Source organism: Leuresthes tenuis, unplaced genomic scaffold, assembly GCF_036924035.1.
Source record: "Leuresthes tenuis unplaced genomic scaffold, fLeuTen1.0.hap1 SCAF_1, whole genome shotgun sequence".
NCBI classification, from domain to species: domain Eukaryota; kingdom Metazoa; phylum Chordata; class Actinopteri; order Atheriniformes; family Atherinopsidae; genus Leuresthes; species Leuresthes tenuis.
Window position 1 is genome coordinate 33,779,309 of NW_027325355.1, and position 19,490 is coordinate 33,798,798.

The 19,490-nt window shown below is 46.8% G+C and overlaps 1 protein-coding gene across 1 annotated transcript in view; it reads left to right on the plus strand.

The window, feature by feature from the left end:
* The first annotated feature begins 1,863 nt into the window (after positions 1-1,863).
* Positions 1,864-19,490, plus strand: part of tbx19 (T-box transcription factor 19) — a 26,604-nt gene continuing 8,977 nt past the window's right edge. The window contains exons 1-5 of the mRNA XM_072379198.1: positions 1,864-1,939; positions 4,417-4,670; positions 7,482-7,773; positions 19,138-19,272; positions 19,348-19,409. Coding sequence (XP_072235299.1) covers positions 4,417-4,670; positions 7,482-7,773; positions 19,138-19,272; positions 19,348-19,409 — 743 coding nt within the window. The 5' untranslated portion in view covers positions 1,864-1,939. The remainder of the gene's footprint in view (positions 1,940-4,416; positions 4,671-7,481; positions 7,774-19,137; positions 19,273-19,347; positions 19,410-19,490) is intronic.

Below are 19,490 nucleotides of genomic sequence, written 5' to 3' on the forward strand. Positions count from 1 at the left end.
TCAGCGCTCCGCCGCCGGCTGATTAAAGCACACACACACTCCCTTTCTGAGGTATCGGATGTCGTCTTTGTGTCGGTCCAGATGTTCACCTCCTGGTTTTGACCTATTCTCCATTACATGCTGATCTGAACAGCTTACGGTGTTTTCATGTGACATTTAAACCTTCTGACGACCGACATCGCAGCTGATTCATCGCAAGCATCTGAACTTCTTCAGATTTTAACCTTTCAGACACATTTTTACAGGAAAGTTCACATTTTAACCAGATAAAGAAAAATACATTTCCATGTTTTAATTTTATTTTTGATCCTTTTCTATGAACAAAGCTGCTGCAACTTCTGATCTTTTTCATGTTTTTCTGTCATTTTATCCACATAAAAACAACAGAAAATCAATAAAATGTCTTTAATCAGATCCTGATTCTTCAGTGTCTGAGTGGCAGAGAACTGGTGTTCGTATCTGTCAGTTTCATCTGTTCTCAGAGAAATCATCAGTAAGGAGGAGGAACAGCAGCTCAGCATCTGTCACATCTGTCTGCTCCACAGACTCATCAGAGTCTGACCCCCCGGTTCACTTCATCAGGACTCAGAGATACCCAGTCTTCATTACTGCTGACACATGAGCCGCATTAGCCGCTTCCTAACCTTCCCGCTCTGCTTCTAAGCTGCTTCCTAACCTTCCCTCTCTGCTTCTAAGCCGCTTCCTAACCTTCCCGCTCTTTTTTGAAGTCTCTTCCTAATCTTCCCGCTCTTTTTTGAAGTCACTTCCTAACCTTCCCGCTCTGCTTCTAAACCGCTTCCTAACCTTCCCTCTCTGCTTCTAAGCCGCTTCCTAACCTTCCCGCTCTGCTTCGAAGCCGCTTCCTAACCTTCCCGCTCTGTTTCTAAACCGCTTCCTAACCTTCCCGCTCTGTTTCTAAACCGTTTCCTAACCTTCTCGCTCTTTTTTGAAGCCGCTTCCTAACCTTCCCGCTGTTTTTTTAAACCGCTTCCTAACCTTCCCGCTCTTTTTTGAAGCCGCTTCCTAACCTTCCCGCTCTTTTTTGAAGTCGCTTCCTAACCTTGCCGCTCTTTTTTGAAGCCGCTTCCTAACCTTCCCGCTCTTTTTTGAAGCCACTTCCTTATCTTGAACCAGCACCGCGTCTTTGCCAGCCTGGAACCACTTTCAGTGGGGACTTGGGACAGGGTTATGGTGACCATCTTTACCAGCCAATTTAAACTAAACATTTTAACATTTTGACTAAAACATGACTATTGCTGTGCCGGCAAACACCTGCACAGCAGATGGATTCCGTGGTGAAACTCCACCCTCCCAAGATTAAAGCAGTATTTTTCAGATTTATCCTCTGTATTTGATGCTAAAGTTTCCAAACTGTCTGTAACAGCCTGATTTTTGCTGTCTGCGACACTTTAAACACACAAATGTGCTAAAGACTTTTCAGATGTTTCACTTACATGTTCAGGTGTCCATTTTATTGAAATATGCCAATGTCCCACCAACTTTCGCCCATTTGTTTTCACCTTTTTCATATAAAAATGTCATTTTTATTTATTTACATCAGTTTATTACCTCGAATTTGAATTTTTACCAACTAACTTTTTAAAAATGTTTCATTCTGAAGTGTTTAAAAATGTCCCATTTAATGCTGACTGGGGAAGAAATGAGGAAGAATGTCAGCTTTCCTTCCAGCTAAAAACCCTTTGCGTGTGCCGTACAGGCCGTTAATGTGTGTCTGAGATTAAACCTGAGCGGCAGAGCGAGGTAAATGGCGTGTGCGTGAAAAGGGAAGGAGAGAGAGCGCGGCAGAGTGAGACCCTGTGGTGGTTATTGATGTGTTCAGTCAGACTGAGCAGCCTCCCGTCAGTCAAACCTGCCGTCGGCATCATTCATTCACCGTCTGGATTGTTCCGGCTGGTTGGTGCAGCACCGCCGCTCTCAGGTGAGTTTGATCCTCATCAACTTAATTATTAAGCACCACAAAATATTCAATTACTGTTTCATGAAGCTGGACAAAGGCTGTTTTATAGTTATAGAAGTTTTATCTGCATTTTATAGAGGTTTAAATGTTTATTTTGTTGTTTTTCTCTTATAAATTCAATGTTTTCTGTGAATTAAGTCACAGAAAATAAAAGGAAACAGTCAATAAAACATCCAACAGATGTTGCATAAATAAACACAAAAAGTTTATTTTTGATCAAAACAGCCTTAAATATGAAATTTAGAATTTACAGATGGATTTTAATACTAAAGTGTTTTCCTGCAAAGGAATAATTTTGTTTTATAAATGATATTTTTTATCTTGAGTAATTATAATCAGTAATCAGAGTAAATATAGCAGAATAAATGAGAAAATATTTGTAGTTTTTACAGTTATGAATTAAATGTCATTATGTTAGACTTTATATTTTAAAACTAAGACTCCTCAGAATAAATCATGATGGACAAATATTAAGAATAATTTCTGCAGCACATCAGTCCGATAAATGAAAAAAGCTTTAAAAATGTCGTAAATATTCCTTTTTCTTGGTTAAACTCTCTCTGCTTCTGCTTGCTGATATTAAAACAGAAATAAACTCTTTAATTAATCCATTAATTGATTATTATTCATGTGAAAAATGTGATTTTTAAGATGCTTTAAATCCAAGTTCATGATAAATCTATTTTAATCTCTAATCTCATATTAAATGATTTGTTGAATTTAGGTCTAATGAATTCTAACAATAATACAGTGAAATACTTTCATCTTCTACACGTCTAACGTTGTGTGAATTTGATATTTATAGCACTAAAACGACCTCTGAAAACCGGCTTCGGGTCTCGGTTTGTCGGCTCTGAGATTTGATCAAATTGTCCGAATTTAAAAAGATGAAATTCTCACAAGTTTTGGATCGAGCTGAGTGGAAATAATGTTTTTTACATCGATCATTGTTAAATTTCAATGTTAAAATCTGGTGTTTTCTTTGCGTGACGATGATGATTTAATGCACCGCAGACCTCTGCTTTTTATTGGTTATTTTCCCAGATCTCTCTAGTTTTAAACTACTGATCTGCTCGGTAGAAAACTGATGTTTGAGCCTTATTTTGTTGATCATAAATCAGAAAAACTGATGCTTTGTAAATATTAAGGATGTAATCTTTGTCTTCTCTGTCCAACAGATATTATTCAGCAGCTGGCAGAGGAGATGATGTTAAAATAGATTTAATTTGAAGGAAGCAGCCAGATTAGGTCAGAATTAAAGGGTAAAACCGGGGTTTATTAACCCTGAAAGGCGCAGCCAGCCGATGGTCACAGATAAAGAAGATGATTCAAAGCTGAACACTGATATCCTGAAAGCCGTCTCTGAGGTTTCTGAGGATTCTTCACCATTTAAATTCCTTCACGGTCGTCTTTACGAACTCTACATGCTGGTTGCTGAGCTTTAAAGTTTATTATCAAACTGCGCCTGAACGCCTCGTTGAGACGCCAGGATCTCATGTGTACATTTACAGTTTGTGTGTTACGCTGCAGGACTCAGGTTGGCTTTATGACGGTCGTTTTGGCCGTAAAGGCAGCGATCTGAAAGAAGGGGGAACCGGAGTTGAAGTATGACGGCGCTGAGCTCGCAGCGATGTGTAAATGGCCAGCAGACAAACGCACGCCGAGCTGCAATTCTCATCCACTCATTAAAAGCTTTTTTTAAAGCTCTTCAAAAAAAGGGAAAGCGGCTGCGAGCCTGTAATTAGGTTGGTGTCCGTCGTGTTTCCAGTGACTGAGGCTGAAGAAAAGCTTCATCCCGACATGAATTAGAGCTCAGAACATTGGAGAAGTCAGATTAAGCGGGAAAGTGCTCATCAAGGAGCTGCTTTTACCCACATTCATGTGAAACATCCCAAAACCTTTACTTCATTTATCCCAAACTGGGAAGTTTCTTTGCATTCGCAGCATTTACACCTGAGTAAATTAAACTAACCGAGATAAGGAAATGAAAACGATGTCTATCCTCAGGATGAAGCTGCATCTGAGTCCCCATATTTTACTCAGGGTTCAGCTAAACTCAGCTGAACTCATATCCCCGGCTGCGTCCCCTACTGGAGGTCATACCTTTTCCTGGTGGGATTAACCCGAACCCCAGGACCACCATCGGCCACCTTCCAGCTTCCTGTAGCCGGATCGCTCCCATCGCCATCCGCCTGCCGACCTTTTCCACCTCCGAGCTGCCGCTGTCTCTAAATTCTACCTTTCTGTGTTCTTCACTTTGTCGTGAAACGAAGGGAATCTGGACACGTTTGTACGGTGGCTCTGAGCAGTCAAACGAAGCCGAAAACATTTGATTTAACGTTGGACCAAACCAACTCGGTTTGAGGCTTTGATTCGGTTAAAGTCCTGAAACAAGGACGCAGCGGCACATTACAGCCTGACGTTGTCTTTGCTTCCAGATGAAGGTGGAGGGCTTACAGGAGGAGGGAGGGTCCGGCTCTGCCTCTGCAGCAGACCGGACCTCGGATGGGCCCGTGGGCTCGGCCGAATGCTGCATGTCGCGGCTGCTGAGCGCCGTCGAGAGCGAGCTGCAGGCCGGACGGGAAAAGGGCGACCCCACAGAGAGGGAGCTGAGGGTGGCGCTGGAGGACGCCGAGCTGTGGAGGAAGTTCCAGCACATCACCAACGAGATGATCGTCACCAAGAACGGACGGTAAGTTCCCGGCTCTGACCCGAGCGTTTCCTGAACCTGGGTCAGGTTCAGTTACACCTGGAGGTCGGTCCTGGTGGATCGTTCACAGCTCTGTGGCTTCTCTGAGCGAATCAAGCTTCCTCAGAAATGTACCTGACTTAATGAGTTCATGCTTCTCCGTCGACGCCGCAGCCTGACCTCCATAAAATCCTGACCACGCGTGGCGTTGATGCAGACTGTAAGGGCTGTGATTGGTCCGCTCAGATCGTAGTTTCCGAAGAAGCTCGTCCAATCGGCCCGTTGACATTCGAAAGTATTGAAAGTGCATTTGTGCTTCAACATTTGCAATTTAAGCGTTTCTTCCTCAGTATCGATGAGCTCCAGCTGCAAATACAGCTGCTCCACCTCGGTTGCCATCGGTTACTGTTGTTAACTGTGACCGGAAGACAAAGCAAGGGTTCGGCTTTAACCTGAAACCACACCCCCCATGAACTGGGCTTTAGAGTTCCTGCAGGGTGGAGCCCAACCTCTGATGGTGACACACTGCAGGACCCTCAGAGTAAGGGTCCTCAGGGAGGTTAAGGAGCTTCCAGAGGTCCAGATATACACAAATATGATGCTTTAGAAATGTTGGTGCAGACACCAGAGGCCAAATGTAAAGAAACCAGAAGCTGAATGCTGAGGCTGTGAGGTCAAACGCAGATAATCACCGTTTTAAGGTCACAGCAGGAAAATCTGCGAGTGATTTTCAGAGCAGATTTAACAGTTTTCATGAGGCCCGGTGTTTCTGTGGACTCCAGAACTGTGACGATGGGCTGCTATTTACACAAATAAATAAGAAATGAAGAAAGAAAACCTCACTTCTGCTGGAAAATGTAATAAAAAATGGAGAAAAAAGCTTTTTTCCTCTTGAACGGACGGCGTGTTTGTAGTTAAAGCTGATTCCAGATCAGTTAATCGGGTTATTCATTAGTCTCGATGGCAGCCGCTACTCTCACCTCTGTGTGATTTTAATTTTTTCCCCCGAGCCGAGGCGTGTTGACCAGTCACGGCCCGCGGTGGGCAGAGACTCCATTTACACCTGCAGGACGCCACTTCAGCTGCTGCTGGAGAGCCGCCTGTTTGATTTAATGCAGGTTCAGAGGGATTCAGCTTCAGATTCAGCTTCAGATTCTGCTGCTGTTACTGTTTGATTTAATGCAGGTTCAGAGGGATTCAGCTTCAGATTCAGCTGCTGTTACTGTTTGATTTAATGCAGGTTCAGAGGGATTCAGCTTCAGATTCAGCTTCAGATTCTGCTGCTGTTACAGTTTGATTTAATGCAGGTTCAGAGGGATTCAGCTTCAGATTCAGCTTCAGATTCTGCTGCTGTTACTGTTTGATTTAATGCAGGTTCAGAGGGATTCAGCTTCAGATTCAGCTGCTGTTACTGTTTGATTTAATGCAGGTTCAGAGGGATTCAGCTTCAGATTCAGCTGCTGTTACTGTTTGATTTAATGCAGGTTCAGAGGGATTCAGCTTCAGATTCAGCTTCAGATTCTGCTGCTGTTACTGTTTGATTTAATGCAGGTTCAGAGGGATTCAGCTTCAGATTCAGCTTCAGATTCAGCTGCTCACACACAGAGAGACTGAAAACAGACAGACAAACAGGCCCGAAATGAAAGAAAAGCCTCATCAGATTCTGTGGCTCATCGTCCAGTTTTATTTAAGATTATTAAGATCTTTGGGTTATTAACCAAGTTAAAGTTTCTGTGAATGACTTCACTGATTAAACACCAAAGTAGAAGGATTCCAACAGAAGTTTTACCGACAGAATGACTCAGTTTTCACAGTTTGGTTCGTTTAAAATGAGCCTCATTGAGCAGAAAGCTGCATGAAGCTCAGCTTCTTCAGTATTAATGGAATAAAGCAGGTTCAGTTGGCTCTCTGGGTGGGTACCTTTAGCTTGGATCAGGGTACCTTTAGCTTGGATCAGGGTACCTTTAGCTTGGATCAGGGTACCGTTAGCTTGGATCTGGGTACCGTTAGCTTGGATCAGGGTACCTTTAGCTTGGATCAGGGTACCTTTAGCTTGGATCAGGGTACCTTTAGCTTGGATCGGGGTACCTTTAGCTTGGATCTGGGTACCGTTAGCTTGGGTCTGGGTACCGTTAGCTTGGATCAGGGTACCTTTAGCTTGGATCAGGGTACCTTTAGCTTGGATCAGGGTACCTTTAGCTTGGATCAGGGTACCGTTAGCTTGGATCGGGGTACCTTTAGCTTGGATCGGGGTACCTTTAGCTTGGATCTGGGTACCGTTAGCTTGGATCTGGGTACCGTTAGCTTGGATCAGGGTACCTTTAGCTTGGATCGGGGTACCTTTAGCTTGGATCTGGGTACCGTTAGCTTGGATCTGGGTACCGTTAGCTTGGATCAGGGTACCTTTAGCTTGGATCAGGGTACCGTTAGCTTGGATCGGGGTACCTTTAGCTTGGATCAGGGTACCGTTAGCTTGGATCGGGGTACCTTTAGCTTGGATCGGGGTACCTTTAGCTTGGATCTGGGTACCGTTAGCTTGGATCTGGGTACCGTTAGCTTGGATCAGGGTACCTTTAGCTTGGATCAGGGTACCTTTAGCTTGGATCAGGGTACCTTTAGCTTGGATCAAACCTTTTCCGACTCGAGAGAAGCCCGGTTCCCTTTGGGCTTTTTGTTGATGTAGTATAAGGGTTTAAAGGAGAGAAGTGGCAGTTTGTCTACCTCCAACGGCCTGCTTCTCCTTTAACTGCTGCACCAGACGACCCGTGAGGATCAAAGCGTTCACCAACATGTAATTAAACTGTCTCCCTGCAGGCGAATGTTCCCGGTCCTGAAGGTGAGCGTCTCCGGTCTGGACCCCAGCTCCATGTACTCCTTCCTGCTGGACTTCGTGCCGGCCGACAGCTGCCGCTGGAAGTTTGTGAACGGGGAGTGGGTGGCAGCGGGGCGGGCGGAGGGCCGCGGGGCGGCGGGCCGCGGGGCGGCGCCAGGCCAGGCCGGCATCTACATCCACCCCGACTCGCCAAACTTCGGAGCCCACTGGATGAAGGCGCCGGTGACCTTCAACAAGGTCAAGCTGACCAACAAAGTGAACGGAGGCGGACAGGTAACCATCCTTCCTTTAACCATCCTTCCTTTAACCATCTTTCCTTTCTTCCTCTCCATCGTCGCCTCCTTCTTCTTCTTCTTCACTTGTCTTTCTTCCTCTCTGTCGTCGCCTCCTTCTTCTTCTTCACTTTTCTTTCTTCCTCTCCATCGTTTCCTCCTTCTTCTTCTTCTTCACGTTACTTTCTTCCTCCCCGTCGTCGCCTCCTTCTTCTTCTTCACTCTTCTTTCTTCCTCTCCGTCGTCGCCTCCTTCGTCTTCTTCACTTGTCTTTCTTCCTCTCCGTCGTCGCCTCCTTCTTCTTCTTCTTCACGTTACTTTCTTCCTCTCGTCGTCGCCTCCTTCCTCTTCTTCACGTTACTTTCTTCCTCTCCGTCGTCGCCTCCTTCTTCTTCTTCACTTGTCTTTCTTCCTCTCCGTCGTCGCCTCCTTCCTCTTCTTCACGTTACTTTCTTCCTCTCCGTCGTCGCCTCCTTCTTCTTCTTCACTTGTCTTTCTTCCTCTCCGTCGTCGCCTCCTTCTTCTTCTTCTTCACGTTACTTTCTTCCTCTCCGTCGTCGCCTCCTTCTTCTTCTTCTTCACGTTACTTTCTTCCTCTCCATCGTCGCCTCCTCCTTCTTCTTCTTCACTTGTCTTTCTTCCTCTCCATTGTCGCCTCCTTCTTCTTCTTCTTCACGTTACTTTCTTCCTCCCCGTCGTCGCCTCCTTCTTCTTCTTCACTCTTCTTTCTTCCTGTCTGTCGTCGCCTCCTTCTTCTTCTTCACTTGTCTTTCTTCCTCTCCATCGTCGCCTCCTTCTTCTTCTTCTTCACGTTACTTTCTTCCTCTCCGTCGTCGCCTCCTTCTTCTTCTTCTTCACGTTACTTTCTTCCTCTCCGTCGTCGCCTCCTTCTTCTTCTTCACTTGTCTTTCTTCCTCTCCGTCGTCGCCTCCTTCTTCTTCTTCTTCACTTTTCTTTCTTCCTCTCCGTCGTCGCCTCCTTCTTCTTCTTCTTCACTTGTCTTTCTTCCTCTCCGTCGTCGCCTCCTTCTTCTTCTTCTTCACTTGTCTTTCTTCCTCTCCATCGTCGCCTCCTTCTTCTTCTTCTTCACTTGTCTTTCTTCCTCTCCATCGTCGCCTCCTTCTTCTTCTTCTTCACGTTACTTTCTTCCTCTCCATCGTCGCCTCCTTCGTCTTCTTCACTTGTCTTTCTTCCTCTCCGTCGTCGCCTCCTTCTTCTTCTTCTTCACTTTTCTTTCTTCCTCTCCATCATCGCCTCCTTCTTCTTCTTCTTCACTTGTCTTTCTTCCTCTCCATCGTCGCCTCCTTCTTCTTCTTCTTCACGTTACTTTCTTCCTCTCCATCGTCGCCTCCTTCTTCTTCTTCACTTGTCTTTCTTCCTCTCCATCGTCGCCTCCTTCTTCTTCTTCACTTGTCTTTCTTCCTCTCCGTCGTCGCCTCCTTCTTCTTCTTCTTCACTTGTCTTTCTTCCTCTCCGTCGTCGCCTCCTTCTTCTTCTTCACTTGTCTTTCTTCCTCTCCGTCGTCGCCTCCTTCTTCTTCTTCTTCACTTGTCTTTCTTCCTCTCCGTCGTCGCCTCCTTCTTCTTCTTCTTCACGTTACGTTCTTCCTCTCTGTCGTCGCCTCCTTCTTCTTCTTCTTCACGTTACTTTCTTCCTCTCCATCGTCGCCTCCTTCTTCTTCTTCTTCACTTGTCTTTCTTCCTCTCCATCGTCGCCTCCTTCTTCTTCTTCACTTGTCTTTCTTCCTCTCCATCGTCGCCTCCTTCTTCTTCTTCTTCACTTGTCTTTCTTCCTCTCCATCGTCGCCTCCTTCTTCTTCTTCTTCACGTTACTTTCTTCCTCTCCGTCGTCGCCTCCTTCTTCTTCACTTGTCTTTCTTTCTCTCTGTCGTCACCTCCTTCGTCTTCTTCTTCACATTACTTTCTTCCTCTCCATCGTCGCCTCCTTCTTCTTCTTCTTCACTTGTCTTTCTTCCTCTCCATCGTCGCCTCCTTCTTCTTCTTCACTTGTCTTTCTTCCTCTCCGTCGTCGCCTCCTTCTTCTTCTTCACTTGTCTTTCTTCCTCTCCATCGTCGCCTCCTTCTTCTTCTTCTTCACGTTACTTTCTTCCTCTCCGTCGTCGCCTCCTTCTTCTTCTTCTTCACTTGTCTTTCTTCCTCTCCGTCGTCGCCTCCTTCTTCTTCTTCTTCACTTTTCTTTCTTCCTCTCCATCGTCGCCTCCTTCTTCTTCTTCACTTGTCTTTCTTCCTCTCCATCGTCGCCTCCTTCTTCTTCTTCTTCACTTGTCTTTCTTCCTCTCCGTCGTCGCCTCCTTCTTCTTCTTCACGTTACTTTCTTCCTCTCTGTCGTCGCCTCCTTCTTCTTCTTCACTTGTCTTTCTTCCTCTCCGTCGCCTCCTTCTTCTTCTTCTTCACTTTTCTTTCTTCCTCTCCGTCGCCTCCTTCTTCTTCTTCACTTGTCTTTCTTCCTCTCCATCGTCGCCTCCTTCTTCTTCTTCTTCACGTTACTTTCTTCCTCTCCGTCGTCGCCTCCTTCGTCTTCTTCACTTGTCTTTCTTCCTCTCCATCGTCGCCTCCTTCTTCTTCTTCACTTGTCTTTCTTCCTCTCCGTCGTCGCCTCCTTCTTCTTCTTCTTCTTCTTCACGTTACTTTCTTCCTCTCCATCGTCGCCTCCTCCTTCTTCTTCTTCTTCACTTGTCTTTCTTCCTCTCCGTCGTCGCCTCCTTCTTCTTCTTCTTCTTCTTCACGTTACTTTCTTCCTCTCCGTCGTCGCCTCCTTCTTCTTCTTCTTCACTTTTCTTTCTTCCTCTCCATCGTCGCCTCCTTCTTCTTCTTCTTCACTTGTCTTTCTTCCTCTCCATCGTCGCCTCCTTCTTCTTCTTCACGTTACTTTATTCCTCTCCATCGTCGCCTCCTTCTTCTTCTTCACTTGTCTTTCTTCCTCTCCGTCGTCGCCTCCTTCTTCTTCTTCTTCACGTTACTTTCTTCCTCTCCATCGTCGCCTCCTTCTTCTTCTTCTTCACGTTACTTTCTTCCTCTCCATCGTCGCCTCCTTCTTCTTCTTCACTTGTCTTTCTTCCTCTCCGTCGTCGCCTCCTTCTTCTTCTTCTTCACGTTACTTTCTTCCTCTCCGTCGTCGCCTCCTTCTTCTTCTTCTTCACTTGTCTTTCTTCCTCTCCGTCGTCGCCTTCTTCTTCTTCTTCACTTGTCTTTCTTCCTCTCCATCGTCGCCTCTTTCTTCTTCTTCTTCACTTGTCTTTCTTCCTCTCCGTCGTCGCCTCCTTCTTCTTCTTCTTCACTTGTCTTTCTTCCTCTCCATCGTCGCCTCCTCCTTCTTCTTCTTCACTTGTCTTTCTTCCTCTCCATTGTCGCCTCCTTCTTCTTCTTCTTCACGTTACTTTCTTCCTCTCCATCGTCGCCTCCTTCTTCTTCTTCTTCACTTGTCTTTCTTCCTCTCCGTCGTCGCCTCCTTCTTCTTCTTCACGTTACTTTCTTCCTCTCCATCGTCGCCTCCTTCTTCTTCTTCTTCACGTTACTTTCTTCCTCTCCATCGTCGCCTCCTTCGTCTTCTTCACGTTACTTACTTCCTCTCCGTCGTCGCCTCCTTCTTCTTCTTCACTTGTCTTTCTTCCTCTCCATCGTCGCCTCCTTCTTCTTCTTCTTCACGTTACTTTCTTCCTCTCCGTCGTCGCCTCCTTCCTCTTCTTCACGTTACTTTCTTCCTCTCCGTCGTCTTCTCCTTCTTCTTCTTCACTTGTCTTTCTTCCTCTCCGTCGTCGCCTCCTTCTTCTTCTTCTTCTTCTTCACGTTACTTTCTTCCTCTCCATCGTCGCCTCCTCCTTCTTCTTCTTCTTCACTTGTCTTTCTTCCTCTCCGTCGTCGCCTCCTTCTTCTTCTTCTTCTTCTTCACGTTACTTTCTTCCTCTCCGTCGTCGCCTCCTTCTTCTTCTTCTTCACTTTTCTTTCTTCCTCTCCATCGTCGCCTCCTTCTTCTTCTTCTTCACTTGTCTTTCTTCCTCTCCATCGTCGCCTCCTTCTTCTTCTTCACGTTACTTTATTCCTCTCCATCGTCGCCTCCTTCTTCTTCTTCACTTGTCTTTCTTCCTCTCCGTCGTCGCCTCCTTCTTCTTCTTCTTCACGTTACTTTCTTCCTCTCCATCGTCGCCTCCTTCTTCTTCTTCTTCACGTTACTTTCTTCCTCTCCATCGTCGCCTCCTTCTTCTTCTTCACTTGTCTTTCTTCCTCTCCGTCGTCGCCTCCTTCTTCTTCTTCTTCACGTTACTTTCTTCCTCTCCGTCGTCGCCTCCTTCTTCTTCTTCTTCACTTGTCTTTCTTCCTCTCCGTCGTCGCCTTCTTCTTCTTCTTCACTTGTCTTTCTTCCTCTCCATCGTCGCCTCTTTCTTCTTCTTCTTCACTTGTCTTTCTTCCTCTCCGTCGTCGCCTCCTTCTTCTTCTTCTTCACTTGTCTTTCTTCCTCTCCATCGTCGCCTCCTCCTTCTTCTTCTTCACTTGTCTTTCTTCCTCTCCATTGTCGCCTCCTTCTTCTTCTTCTTCACGTTACTTTCTTCCTCTCCATCGTCGCCTCCTTCTTCTTCTTCTTCACTTGTCTTTCTTCCTCTCCGTCGTCGCCTCCTTCTTCTTCTTCACGTTACTTTCTTCCTCTCCATCGTCGCCTCCTTCTTCTTCTTCTTCACGTTACTTTCTTCCTCTCCATCGTCGCCTCCTTCGTCTTCTTCACGTTACTTACTTCCTCTCCGTCGTCGCCTCCTTCTTCTTCTTCACTTGTCTTTCTTCCTCTCCATCGTCGCCTCCTTCTTCTTCTTCTTCACGTTACTTTCTTCCTCTCCGTCGTCGCCTCCTTCCTCTTCTTCACGTTACTTTCTTCCTCTCCGTCGTCTTCTCCTTCTTCTTCTTCACTTTTCTTTCTTCCTCTCCGTCGTCGCCTCCTTCTTCTTCTTCTTCACGTTACTTTCTTCCTCTCCATCGTCGCCTCCTTCTTCTTCTTCTTCACTTGTCTTTCTTCCTCTCCGTCGTCGCCTCCTTCTTCTTCTTCTTCACGTTACTTTCTTCCTCTCCATCGTCGCCTCCTTCTTCTTCTTCTTCACTTGTCTTTCTTCCTCTCCGTCGTCGCCTCCTTCTTCTTCTTCTTCACGTTACTTTCTTCCTCTCGTCGTCGCCTCCTTCTTCTTCTTCTTCACGTTACTTTCTTCCTCTCCGTCGTCGCCTCCTTCTTCTTCTTCTTCACTTGTCTTTCTTCCTCTCCGTCGTCGCCTCCTTCTTCTTCTTCTTCACGTTATTTTCTTCCTCTCCATCGTCGCCTCCTTCTTCTTCTTCTTCACTTGTCTTTCTTCCTCTCCGTCGTCGCCTCCTTCTTCTTCTTCACGTTACTTTCTTCCTCTCCATCGTCGCCTCCTTCTTCTTCTTCTTCACGTTACTTTCTTCCTCTCCATCGTCGCCTCCTTCTTCTTCTTCTTCACGTTATTTTCTTCCTCTCCATCGTCGCCTCCTTCTTCTTCTTCTTCACTTGTCTTTCTTCCTCTCCGTCGTCGCCTCCTTCTTCTTCTTCACTTGTCTTTCTTCCTCTCCATCGTCGCCTCCTTCTTCTTCTTCTTCACGTTACTTTCTTCCTCTCCGTCGTCGCCTCCTTCCTCTTCTTCACGTTACTTTCTTCCTCTCCGTCGTCTTCTCCTTCTTCTTCTTCACTTTTCTTTCTTCCTCTCCGTCGTCGCCTCCTTCTTCTTCTTCACGTTACTTTCTTCCTCTCCATCGTCGCCTCCTTCTTCTTCTTCTTCACGTTACTTTCTTCCTCTCCATCGTCGCCTCCTTCTTCTTCTTCTTCACTTGTCTTTCTTCTTCTCCGTCGTCGCCTCCTTCTTCTTCTTCTTCTTCACTTGTCTTTCTTCTTCTCCGTCGTCGCCTCCTTCTTCTTCTTCTTCACTTGTCTTTCTTCCTCTCCATCGTCGCCTCCTTCTTCTTCTTCTTCACTTGTCTTTCTTCCTCTCCATCGTCGCCTCCTTCTTCTTCTTCTTCACGTTACTTTCTTCCTCTGCATCGTCGCCTCCTTCTTCTTCTTCTTCACTTGTCTTTCTTCCTCTCCATCGTCGCCTCCTTCTTCTTCTTCTTCACTTGTCTTTCTTCCTCTCCATCGTCGCCTCCTTCTTCTTCACGTTACTTTCTTCCTCTCCATCGTCGCCTCCTTCTTCTTCTTCACTTGTCTTTCTTCCTCTCCATCATCGCCTCCTTCTTCTTCTTCTTCACGTTACTTTCTTCCTCTCCATCGTCGCCTCCTTCTTCTTCTTCACTTGTCTTTCTTCCTCTCCATCATCGCCTCCTTCTTCTTCTTCACTTGTCTTTCTTCCTCTCCATCGTCGCCTCCTTCTTCTTCTTCACATTACTTTCTTCCTCTCCGTCGTCGCCTCCTTCTTCTTCTTCACGTTACTTTCTTCCTCTCCGTCGTCGCCTCCTTCTTCTTCTTCACTTGTCTTTCTTCCTCTCCATCGTCGCCTCCTTCTTCTTCTTCACTTGTCTTTCTTCCTCTCCATCGTCGCCTCCTTCTTCTTCTTCACGTTACTTTCTTCCTCTCCGTCGTCGCCTCCTTCTTCTTCTTCACTTGTCTTTCTTCCTCTCCATCGTCGCCTCCTTCTTCTTCTTCACTTTTCTTTCTTCCTCTCCATCGTCGCCTCCTTCTTCTTCTTCTTCACGTTACTTTCTTCCTCTTCGTCGTCGCCTCCTTCTTCTTCTTCACTTGTCTTTCTTCCTCTCCGTCGTCGCCTCCTTCTTCTTCTTCTTCACTTTTCTTTCTTCCTCCCCGTCGTCGCCTCCTTCTTCTTCTTCACTCTTCTTTCTTCCTGTCTGTCGTCGCCTCCTTCTTCTTCTTCACTTGTCTTTCTTCCTCTCCATCGTCGCCTCCTTCTTCTTCTTCTTCACGTTACTTTCTTCCTCTCCGTCGTCGCCTCCTTCTTCTTCTTCTTCACGTTACTTTCTTCCTCTCCGTCGTCGCCTCCTTCTTCTTCTTCACTTGTCTTTCTTCCTCTCCGTCGTCGCCTCCTTCTTCTTCTTCTTCACTTTTCTTTCTTCCTCTCCGTCGTCGCCTCCTTCTTCTTCTTCACTTGTCTTTCTTCCTCTCCATCGTCGCCTCCTTCTTCTTCTTCACTTGTCTTTCTTCCTCTCCGTCGTCGCCTCCTTCTTCTTCTTCTTCACTTGTCTTTCTTCCTCTCCGTCGTCGCCTCCTTCTTCTTCTTCACTTGTCTTTCTTCCTCTCCATCGTCGCCTCCTTCTTCTTCTTCTTCACTTGTCTTTCTTCCTCTCCGTCGTCGCCTCCTCCTTCTTCTTCTTCACGTTACTTTCTTCCTCTCCATCGTCGCCTCCTTCTTCTTCTTCACTTGTCTTTCTTCCTCTCCGTCGTCGCCTCCTTCTTCTTCTTCTTCACGTTACTTTCTTCCTCTCCATCGTCGCCTCCTTCTTCTTCTTCTTCACTTGTCTTTCTTCCTCTCCGTCGTCGCCTCCTCCTTCTTCTTCTTCACGTTACTTTCTTCCTCTCCATCGTCGCCTCCTTCTTCTTCTTCACTTGTCTTTCTTCCTCTCCGTCGTCGCCTCCTTCTTCTTCTTCTTCACGTTACTTTCTTCCTCTCCGTCGTCGCCTCCTTCTTCTTCTTCTTCACTTGTCTTTCTTCCTCTCCGTCGTCGCCTCCTCCTTCTTCTTCTTCACGTTACTTTCTTCCTCTCCATCGTCGCCTCCTTCTTCTTCTTCACTTGTCTTTCTTCCTCTCCGTCGTCGCCTCCTTCTTCTTCTTCTTCACGTTACTTTCTTCCTCTCTGTCGTCGCCTCCTTCTTCTTCTTCACGTTACTTTCTTCCTCTCCGTCGTCGCCTCCTTCTTCTTCTTCTTCACTTGTCTTTCTTCTTCTTCTTCACGTTACTTTCTTCCTCTCCGTCGTCGCCTCCTTCTTCTTCTTCACTTGTCTTTCTTCTTTTCCGTCGTCGCCTCCTTCTTCTTCTTCTTCTTCACTTGTCTTTCTTCTTCTTCTTCACGTTACTTTCTTCCTCTCCGTCGTCGCCTCCTTCTTCTTCTTCACTTGTCTTTCTTCTTTTCCGTCGTCGCCTCCTTCTTCTTCTTCTTCTTCACTTGTCTTTCTTCTTCTTCTTCACGTTACTTTCTTCCTCTCTGTCGTCGCCTCCTTCTTCTTCTTCACGTTACTTTCTTCCTCTCCGTCGTCGCCTCCTTCTTCTTCTTCTTCACTTGTCTTTCTTCTTCTTCTTCACGTTACTTTCTTCCTCTCCGTCGTCGCCTCCTTCTTCTTCTTCACTTGTCTTTCTTCTTTTCCGTCGTCGCCTCCTTCTTCTTCTTCTTCTTCACTTGTCTTTCTTCTTCTTCTTCACGTTACTTTCTTCCTCTCCATCGTCGCCTCCTTCTTCTTCACGTTACTTTCTTCCTCTCCGTCGTCTTCTCCTTCTTCTTCTTCACTTGTCTTTCTTCCTCTCCGTCGTCGCCTCCTTCTTCTTCTTCTTCACGTTACTTTCTTCCTCTCCATCGTCGCCTCCTTCTTCTTCTTCTTCACGTTACTTTCTTCTTCTCCGTTTCCTTCTTCTTCTTCTTCACTTGTCTTTCTTCCTCTCCATTGTCGCCTCCTTCTTCTTCTTCTTCACTTGTCTTTCTTCCTCTCCATCGTCGCCTCCTCCTTCTTCTTCTTCACGTTACTTTCTTCCTCTCCATCGTCGCCTCCTTCTTCTTCTTCTTCACGTTACTTTCTTCCTCTCCATCGTCGCCTCCTTCTTCTTCTTCTTCACGTTACTTTCTTCCTCTCCGTCGTCGCCTCCTTCTTCTTCTTCACGTTACTTTCTTCCTCTCCGTCGTCGCCTCCTTCTTCTTCTTCTTCTTCACGTTACTTTCTTCTTCTCCGTTGCCTCCTTCTTCTTCTTCACTTGTCTTTCTTCCTCTCCGTCGTCGCCTCCTTCTTCCTCTTCTTCACGTTACTTTCTTCCTCTCCATCGTCGCCTCCTCCTCCTTCTTCTTCACGTTACTTTCTTCCTCTCCATCGTCGCCTCCTTCTTCTTCTTCACTTGTCTTTCTTCCTCTCTGTCGTCGCCTCCTTCTTCTTCTTCTTCACTTGTCTTTCTTCCTCTCCATCGTTGCCTCCTCCTTCTTCTTCACGTTACTTTCTTCCTCTCCATCGTCGCCTCCTTCTTCTTCTTCACTTGTCTTTCTTCCTCTCTGTCGTCGCCTCCTCCTTCTTCTTCTTCACGTTACTTTCTTCCTCTCCGTCGTCGCCTCTTTCTTCTTCTTCACTTGTCTTTCTTCCTCTCTGTCGTCGCCTCCTTCTTCTTCTTCTTCACTTGTCTTTCTTCCTCTCCATCGTTGCCTCCTTCTTCTTCTTCTTCACTTGTCTTTCTTCCTCTCCGTCGTCGCCTCCTTCTTCTTCTTCACTTGTCTTTCTTCCTCTCCATCGTTGCCTCCTTCTTCTTCTTCTTCACTTGTCTTTCTTCCTCTCCGTCGTCGCCTCCTTCTTCTTCTTCTTCACGTTACTTTCTTCCTCTCCATCGTTGCCTCCTTCTTCTTCTTCTTCACGTTACTTTCTTCCTCTCCATCGTCGCCTCCTTCTTCTTCTTCTTCACGTTACTTTCTTCCTCTCCATCGTCGCCTCCTTCTTCTTCTTCTTCACGTTACTTTCTTCCTCTCCATCGTCGCCTCCTCCTTCCTCTTCTTCACGTTACTTTCTTCCTCTCCGTCGTCTTCTCCTTCTTCTTCTTCACTTCTCTTTCTTCCTCTTCGTCGTCGCCTCCTTCTTCTTCTTCACTTGCCTTTCTTCCTCTCCGTCGTTTCCTCCTTCTTCTTCTTCTGTCCATTATCCTCCTCTTCACATCGAGAGCTTCTCCCTCTCCTCGCTGTATTGAGCTGGAGTGGCGGAGAGACCGCCACCTGTAATTGGCCACTTCAGTCCCTCTCCTCGCTCACTTCACCTGTTCACCCCCTCGTATCCACGGGAACAGGATAAACAGCTCTTAATTGGCCGGCAGCAGTTTAATGCACTTCCTGTGGAGAGCTGTCCGCCACTCGTGGAGGCCTTCACACACGCACACACGTGCGCACACACACGCAGCTCTCCAGAGTTGGCAGTAATGTTGTTTATATTTACCCCATTATCCCGCCGAACATGACACGCACACACAGGCCAGTAATGCAGAGCTGGAACAGAGAGCTCGGCCATAATGAAATAATTGCTCAGCTTATTTGTACATTATGGTAATTATGTTTTTTACTGGGAAATTAATTTGGCCATCATGCTTCAGATGGACGAGGGAGACGGAGAGGTAAACTATATTCAAACAGAGCCCACACACACTCCAGCTAATGTGGGCACACACAGCGCCGGGGTCACATCTGAAGCCAGCCTCTCAATCTGAATAGAAAACAGTTTGTTTTTGTGTGTTCGCCCGGAGAACTCGGGTCGGTTAATTGGGCCTCGTTAGTGAGTGGAGAGAAAAGACAGATGGATAAAAGAGTGTTTGGGCCAAAAGACAAAGATGGCTGCGGTCCATGAACTCTCCTGCAGGCTGACTAACTGTTCTGTTGGCCCAAAACCACCGACTTCACTCCAGCTTTGCACAACAAAGACCAGCGGTTCTGTTCTTCTCCTTCCTCTGTTTCCGCTTTTCGATCATGTGAAACGAAGCCTTTCAGAAGTTTGGGTTTGTTTGGGTTCAATGTGAGAGTAGAGGGAAAGCTGACTGCTGTCAGTGCAGAGGTGGGATGTAACGGAATGTGGGCCTGGCACAGCAAACGGGTCAGAACAGGTACATCTGAACAGGTGGCTCTGAACAGGTGGCTCTGAACAGGTGGCTCTGAACAGGTGGTTCTGAACAGGTGGCTCTGAACAGGTGGTTCTGAACAGGTGGTTCTGAACAGGTGGCTCTGAACAGGTGGCTCTGAACAGGTGGCTCTGAACAGGTGGTTCTGAACAGGTGGCTCTGAACAGGTGGTTCTGAACAGGTGGTTCTGAACAGGTGGCTCTGAACAGGTGGCTCTGAACAGGTGGCTCTGAACAGTTGGCTCTGAACAGGTGGCTCTGAACAGTTGGCTCTGAACAGGTGGCTCTGAACAGGTACATCTGAACAGGTACATCTGAACAGGTGGTTCTGAACAGGTGGCTCCGAACAGGTACATCTGAACAGGTACATCTGAACAGGTGGCTCTGAACAGGTGGCTCTGAACAGGTGGCTCCGAACAGGTACATCTGAACAGGTACATCTGAACAGGTACATCTGAACAGGTACATCTGAACAGGTACATCTGAACAGGTACATCTGAACAGGTGGTTCTGAACAGGTGGTTCTGAACAGGTGGCTCTGAACAGGTGCTTTGCTTTGCAGATCATGCTGAACTCTCTCCATAAGTACGAGCCTCAGCTCCACATCGTCTGCGTCGGCTCGCGCCATCGCCTGGTTTCCAACGTTTCCTTCAAGGAGACGCAGTTCATCGCCGTCACCGCCTACCAGAACGAAGAGGTGCGGAACAGCTGCCGTCCAGTCTGAGCTCGTGTTGCATTCAGGCGCTCATCTAAAGGATCTTTCATCTTTCAGATCACTGCCCTGAAGATCAAATACAACCCCTTCGCCAAAGCCTTTTTGGACGCCAAAGAGAGGTAACGAACGCTCCTCACAGCAGCTTCTGGAGGCAGAAAGATTCACCTGATTCAGACAGGATGAGCTTTCATCAACTTTAA